The sequence below is a fragment of the Staurois parvus genome, unplaced genomic scaffold, assembly GCF_062004578.1.
Source record: "Staurois parvus isolate SC_StPar_1 unplaced genomic scaffold, SC_StPar_1.0 ptg000230l, whole genome shotgun sequence".
Classification (NCBI taxonomy): domain Eukaryota; kingdom Metazoa; phylum Chordata; class Amphibia; order Anura; family Ranidae; genus Staurois; species Staurois parvus.
This window is the reverse complement of record NW_028318026.1, coordinates 2,946,242-2,954,260: the sequence shown is the minus strand read 5'-3', so window position 1 is coordinate 2,954,260 and position 8,019 is coordinate 2,946,242. Positions and strand designations below refer to the sequence as shown.

Below are 8,019 nucleotides of genomic sequence, written 5' to 3'. Positions count from 1 at the left end.
TCTGGAGGAAAAGAAATTTAATCTCCAAATATCGAAAGGCTTCTTTACAGTAAGAGTGGTGAAAATGTGGAATAAGATCCCTCATGAGCTGCTTCTGGCAATCTAAGTAGATTTCTTTAAAAAAAAGGCCTGGATTCTGTCCTAGATACACATAATATAACTGAAAACCAACAGTTATAGGTATAGTTGCTCCAGGGAATATCCAATTGCCTCTTGGGGGATCAGGAAGGAATTGTTTCTCCTGCTGGAACAAATTGGATCATGCTTTATTGTTTTTTTTGCCTTCCTCTAGATCATTTTGTTTATATAGTATTGTATAGTTTTTTTTCCTTTTTATTGGTTGAGCTGAATGGACTTGTGTCTTTTTTTTTAGCCAAACTATGTAACTCTGTACATTTATTACTGATAGATCATAAATTCAATCAATATTTTCAGTTGATCGCAAAGTGCAGAACAGTGCTGTGTGTGAGGCATCCTTTGATATTTTAATCAATGATGAAATGCTTATTTGCACCTAGAACAATCACAAATCACTACATGTACGACCATCTTAAGACACACGAGGTGAACTTACAGTATATTGACATCCACATAAAAACTCAAACCTGCAAATGTCATATGCTCTGTCAGATCCTCACTGGACAAATGTCAAGTAGGTATATATTGAGCAGTTTTTAACCTAAAAGGAAAACTAAAAAAGTAGCAATAATTCCCAGCAGAAAACAGCTGATACGTTCTGCAATGTATTTACTATATAAAGACAAAAAGTTCATCTAGAATAACACCCCTAGAGATTACTAAAATGTGGTACAAATAATGGTAACCATTATCTATTCATTGGCCAAAATTTCATGTATGGCTGGTGTCAAAATTCAAATCTATAGTCTGTAGGTAGGCTCAGAATTAGCTGCATGGAGTACAGCTATAGCACTTACAGTATTATTATTTCTAATGAATGCAAAATATAGTTTCTGTTATGCAAAATGCATTTTCAAGACCACAAATATGGCATAAATTGAGAACCCTCCGTAGTGTAAGTAAAGAAAACCTACTATGAAATAAATATGGGAGCTGCTATTGCTGACCTCCTTCTAATCATGCCAGTTGACTGACTGTCATGCTGTCCTGGAACAAAGGTGCAGATCAGGAAAGTCAGAGAGAAGTGCTTGTTCAGGGTCAGTGAGGCTATGGCGTTGATTTACTAAAGGGGAAGAGGCTACACAAACATTTGAAAGCTGAACAAACATGAACTCTTCACAGAAATGTCTCTGTGATTCAACCAGGTAACATGTGGCTGTAAGCAGGTGCATTTAGCTAGTCTGCCACTAGGTGGTTCTGTTCCAGAATAGTGTCTAGTTACAGAGAGTAGTGTCATCAGGTGTTAGGTTCCTTTTAGCCAGAACCCTCCTGTAGTGATGCCATGGGTGAGTCGCTGCACATATATAAGCCAGGCTGGGAGGAGCCCTAGCGCAGCTGGGGCATGGGAGCCAGACACCCCACATTTCAGCAGATGTAGTCAGCCAGTGTAGGCTCTGGGAGGGGTTGGAGGATAGGGCGAGGTAGACTTGTAGACATCCTGATCCTTATGGTGGTGGAGGCTAGGGTGGTTTGAAAAAGGCCTTTAAGAGCAGGACAGCTGAGGCCATTCCCCTAGAGGACCCAGGAGAGGTGTACCCAAGTAAGAGATGACTGCAGTGTCTCAGTGAGGTTACCGGTAAGGAGCAGTGAGTAGACACAGATAAAAAAGGAATGAAAGAAGGCACCACTGAGTGCAGACCTTTAATATTTAATTGTAAACAATGGTGTAAATGAACATTCACATTTTAAAAGCGGTTATCATGTGCTGCAGGTGATTGGTATCTAATTCCTAGGTCCAGAGGCCAGCTGTCAGTGAGCTCCACCTGCGTTCCACCGCAATACACAGAGATTTTCCAGTCCCATCTTCTGAACCTAGGAACTGGATGCCAATCACCTGCAGCACATGCTAACCGCTCCCAGATACCTACAGATGCGCCTTAATCTATTTTTTAGAACATGAATGTTCATTTACACCATTGTTTACAATTAAATATTAATGGTCTGCACTTAGTGGTGCCTTCTTTCATTCCTTTTTTACATGTGACATTGAAGATCTGCTTCTGCTCTACGTTGGAGGCTGCCTTGAGGTACTAACCATTTCGTGGTCCTCCGTGGTCTTTCTACTGGATCCAAGAGTGGCAATTGTCCCCCTCTCCACCCTCCCCTCCATCTTGCCCCTTTTTACCTTTCACCCCCCGTGGGACTATGGACCTAAATATGTACATCTAATTTTGCGCCAACACACCCCATGTAGGTAGACAGAGACAGCCCAAGGTGAACCAGAACCTCTGAGTGAGTACTAAAGACCCCAAGGTGAGGAGAGACTGAGTGAGGGAAGATGGCTTATTAAATGTGCTGCATGATGCTTCACGTTTCTGCTGCGGACCGCCCACTATATGTGTTTAACAATGTCCTGTCAAGTGACCCCTGATGGTATTTCATATGGACATTCCTTCCTTTGGGGATATAAAGGTTAATGAATGGGAATGTCATGAGGAAGCTTCTGGCACAGAGAGAGGCACAAGATGGCAGAGGGTTAAAGCCCCAAGCAGGAGGGTCACTGTTCTGGTTGAAATGGAAGTGGGGCAGGGACTAGTCACTTGCAAGCCCTCTTATATGCATAGCATAGTCTTTATAAGGTCTCATGCACACAGCAGTGTTAAAAAGGCACCTAAAGCTGTGTTTTGTAAGTGCGTTTAGGCACATCAAGTGCTTGGATGTTCATTCATTCCATTCACCAGAATATTAATTTATTATTATATTAATAAGTGGGAAATGCACCTAGCACTTAAAGTGGAGCTCCACCCAAAAGGGGAAGTTCTGCTTTAAGGACTGCTCCCCCGCTCCCCATTAAGGATTGGCACCTTTGGGGAGCGGGTACCCAAATTTGACAGGTACCCGTTCCCATTTCCGGTCTGATCGCCTAGGCGATCGGAAACGGAAGGTGTCTTCCCTCCCTTCCTGTAGTCTTTGGGACAGGTCCCAGAAGACTACAGGACGATTCCCGAAGTGCAGCACTACTCGGGCATGCGCAGTGGGTACCCGGCTGTGAAGCCACAAGCTATCACAGCTGGGTGCTCACACTGAAGATGCCGGCCTCCTGGAATACAGGACGGCTGGTGAAACGAGCTGTGGGGGACACACCATGGGACCGAGGGACAGGTAAGTGGCTGTTTTTTAAAAGTCAGCAGCTTTTCTTTTACAGTTTTTGTAGCTGCTGACTTTTATTTTTTGACAGGTGAGTGGAACTCCACTTTAAGCACATTTAGACATATTTACATACAAGTAGGTGTGTCAGGTTTTTTTGGGGTTTTTTGCAGCTCCTCTCTTGAATTCCCTGGCTCTGAGTTTTTTTTCCTGCTTCTAAACGCCTGTAAATGCTTATGTGTGCAAGGACACATAGGCTAACACAGAGGGGCATTTAAAGGCAGAAAAAAAGTCGAATGCCCTTAAAAGTGTTGTTTTATGTCCTGTGTGCATCAGACCTAAGTCTCTAGAGCAACAGACAGTCAAGCTGAGAATCACTACTTCATTAACAGTAAAGAACACAGCTATTTGCGACTATTCTCATAAACACACCTCACCGTGAAGTCAAAAGCAGCTCTGGTAACACAGGTTAACAGTTGAAGGGACCCAAAGCCCAAGGACAAGGCTCCACCATGCTGAAACTGGAGTACTCTGGTAGTAATCTGGGTGGTGCTCCCCCTTGTAGCTGGGTCTTCTGGAGAAGCTGTGTACTATTGGGTTCTGGCCTGGCTGCCTACATGCCAGTTCTGACAGTGGAAGGCTTCTCTCCTGGCTGCAGATCACTTGCCCAGCTTCCTCTGCTTCATCAAATGCGTCTTTTTCTGAGCTGTTGAAGGAGGGAGGTAGAGACACTTATCTTTCCTGGGCATATCCAGTTGTGCAAAAAAAAAAAAAAGAATTAAAGTGTTACTAAACCCAGGACCCTGCATACACTCTGTCTAGTCTCCCACAGTACACACAACATGAAACTGCCATTATTGTAGTAAATATAAACTGCTAAATACCTTTTCTCATCAGCAGTTAGAATAGTCTTGTGACTTCAGCAGAGCACTGGTTAAAGCTTGTAGGAGGAGTTTTCTTTCTGCTCTAGGAGGATGTGAAACCTCTGATCCTCTGTCTGGACAGTGCTGATTCGCCCTTTGCTGATCACATGCACTCTCCCAAAAAAAAAACCTCTAGCAATACACACCAAACTGAGCATGTGCTTGTGACCAAGGATTCAGTCTGTATCAGGTGTTCATTTCAACAAGAGGAGGGCAGAGAAGAAAGGATCAAACAGCCTTTTTACACAATGCAGAGGATTAACCCCTTAGGTTCCACAGTGAGTATAACAAGCATGCTTTACTGCATATACAGACTGATTTTACTGTTGTGGGTTTAGTAACACTTTAAAGGAGCTGCATCTGATCATGTGCACGCGTAAATGTGCTCTCTGCTATATGTTCACCTTCAATATCCAATCATGTGCAAGGGAAATCTCCTTATTAAAATGCTAGATGCCTGGCAGATATGATGTTCCAAAGGCTTCTGTGCTTCTGAGTCACTGGCTTGATTTTTTAAAATTATTAATTGATTATAATGAACTCCTAAATATTTATTTTGTGACCTCAGTCAAATGTGCTGCTTATTCTGATGGCATACTATGATGTGTAATGCACATTCTGCTCTTTAATGCGTTGCGTTAAGGCATCCTATTTATTTGAATGGACTGCCTACCATACCAAATTGCACAAAAAAACACGCCTGTACTACTTTTTGTAACTTAGCGTACAACATGCAGTAGTATGTTACTGTTCATTGTGGTGTGCTGTAGAGCACGTCTGTTAACAAGGTGCATTGGGGTGCCTATAAGAATGAATAGCATAGAAATGTACCAGTGTGTTGCGCTAAACTGAATGTTACCGCATTGCAACAGTCTGAGACAAACCTAAATCATAGAAGTATATAATAATGATGATAACAATAATTCATTTTTAAAAATATTTGAAAATGAATTGATTTTTAAATTCAATTAAAAAATTAGGGATATTCATTTAAAAAAACAAATTATTATTATCAGGAATCAATATTATTATCTTGAATTACTGTTATTCAGTCACTAGATGGCGCTGGAATACAATATTCATCACTAGTCAAAGGAGAAGATTTGATTTTCTAAATAATTTATACACCGTTGCAAGAATTCCCACACTTCCACAATGGGCAGTCAGCATGTATTACTTGCAAATGAAGAGCTTTCTAAAAAAAAAAAAAAATAGTGCTGTATTTAATATAAGTCCATAGAAAATGAGGTGTTACTATTTTAGTTAACACTGGGGAAGAGTAGGCTAGGGGGCTGAACACTGTTGTTGATAAGGAGGTTGAACACACTTGGGAGGGACTGAAGGAAGATCAGCAGACATCAGATTGCTATTAAGAGTGAACATCAGTAGCTCACAGAGCCGGAGCTCCAGAAGTGAGGATTATCCAGTTACAGACAGCTCTTCCTAGAGTGCAGGCATCCCAATCTTTGGAGAATGGATGGCCAAGACATGTCTTCTCCTTCCAGGACTGACTCTTCAGAGGAGCTCAGCTCATCCCTGCACATGTCTAAAGGCATGACAATCTTCCTGGATGTAAGTAGGAATAAATCATCTTTGGAATTGTATATATCATTCTTTATATTCCCTTTATAATGTGTATTATATTCAGTATATACAGTAGGTAGGTTTTGAAATAATTTCTGGGACGGGACACTTTGCTGTTAAGATGGTCATCCAGGAGTAATATTGTCCTAGGAACAAGGATTCTTTATTTCATGATAGGTTTTGTAAATCAATTTCCCAAAGAAACATTTTTTTGTATCGAATTGAGACAATGATTTAATCTGAATATAAGGTGCAAAATGAGGAATTTAAATTTAAAACTGTAAATATTTTCAGGGTAAGAAATTCCAGGGAGTAATCTTCTCTCTCTCAAAACTGGGGATTGTTATGGGAATACTTTGTTTTAATGAAAGTAGTCATTACTACTGAGGCATTAGTCGAACCTGGAAATCCAGGGCAGGTGCCCCAGGTCTTCTACTGAGTGCCCTAGGTCTCCTTTGAGGTATGGAGATGACACATTCTATGTATTATACAGTTTTGAAATATTTTATCTACTTTTCAATCCATTTATTAATTATTTTCTCATCATAAGTTTACATTACAGTTTTATACCAATTCAAAAATATTATATACTGTATGTCCTAGGAAAGTGGTTATGATGTCCTACCAGCCCCTCAGCATTTTAATATATGTGCCCAAAGATGCCCCTAGTCTATTAGGACCATAGAAACACCCATGATAGCTGGTATAGTAATACAGACAGGGATATGTTGACTATACAGACAGATAAGACTTGCCAAGTCCTCATGACCATTAACCCATAACTTGTGCAAGCTTGGCTTTGACTGCAATTATTCTTCTTCTAGGCCCTGTAGTATGAGAATAGATTTTATATTCAGGCAGAAATTTTCCAGCATGTTGGAATATCTATTCTTATAATTTTCCATCACACAATGCAAGCATTTATAAGAAATTCAATACCCAGAGCAATTATTTTTTGCAAATCATAAGCAGAAGTCATGCTAATGAGAGAGAAATGTTGGTTGTTGGCTTTAGAATATAGAATTTGTCATAGCGCTTTGCCTTGTAACATAAGTCAGATAGGATAGAACATACAGTAAAGATCGTAAAGCAAATACATCTAGTTAGTCATCATTTCTGCTAATCCGAATGGCCATAGACTGTATACCTCCTATTGATTCTTCTCATCAGATTTCACACTTATACAACCATACATATGGGGATTGTCAGTGTTATGTAATAAAATGCAGAAGATACTGGGATCAATCTTCTGCTGTATGCCCACTAACTACACTTCATGTACTGTACATACAGAATTATTTTCATGATCACCAGTGCATTTTATAAACCTGTGAAATCTTATATGTTTTTATTTGAATTTAGAGAAAACATGAGAAGCAAACATTTATTACTGAAAAAAAAAAAGTAGACTTATCTGAATATATTGTAGTTTTAAGCTTGTAGAGTTTAAATCATTTAGACAGCTTTCCTTACATATAATCTAGATATTAATAATATAAATAATTATAATAGTCTTCTTATGTCTTTATCTTGTGTATAGAAATTAGCTCCCCAATAATCTTTTTTGTTAGGTGTGGAAACAAAATGTAAAATACTCTCTAAAGCAGCCTTTCTCAACCAGGGATCTGTGGAACCTTAGGTTTTTTCCAGGGCAGGGTTTCTTAAGCATCCATAGTACCCTAGGGTTCCTTCAGAGGTTGCTAGGGGTTCCTTGAGCAGTGAGCAATTTCTGCCTCTCAGATAAGTTCCCACTGACACCATTGATGATGTTAGCTATTTTTGAGGGGTAATTCTTCCCAATGACCACAAGTGTAAAGAGCATTCTTCCCACTGACCATCACACTAATGTGTCATGAGTTGTAGATATAGTCAATTTTAGCTGGGGTTCCGTGAGACCAGAAAGGTGATTCAAGGGTTTCCTCTGTTAAAAAAAAGTAGAGAAAGGCTGCCCCAGAGGTTTCTAGAGGTTCCTTGAACAATTTCTGACTTCTAGATAAGTAACCTTTGGTAACAATGCTATTTTTAGTTATCTGTAGGGTGGGTATTCTTCCCAATGACCACATATGTACCATGAGCTGTGTATTTTGGCAGGGGTTCCCTGAGACCAGAAAATTATTTCAAGGGTTCCTCCATGTTAAATATGTTGAGAACGGTTGCTATAAATTTAGCCTCTGAGGATTATATAAAATTCTAATTATACCTGTTATTGACCTTTGATTTTCTGTAGATTTGGAACAGAATTTAAACTGTAATAGTGATGATGAAGCATGGCACAAAATCTACATCA

The 8,019-nt window shown here is 39.9% G+C and overlaps 1 protein-coding gene across 1 annotated transcript in view; it reads left to right on the top strand.

Moving 5' to 3' along the window:
* Positions 1–5,376: 5,376 nt before the first annotated feature.
* Positions 5,377–8,019, top strand: part of NECAB1 (N-terminal EF-hand calcium binding protein 1) — a 261,178-nt gene continuing 258,535 nt past the window's right edge. The window contains exon 1 of the mRNA XM_089679686.1: positions 5,377–5,720. Within this exon, the coding sequence (XP_089535812.1) occupies positions 5,622–5,720 (99 nt within the window). The 5' untranslated portion in view covers positions 5,377–5,621. The remainder of the gene's footprint in view (positions 5,721–8,019) is intronic.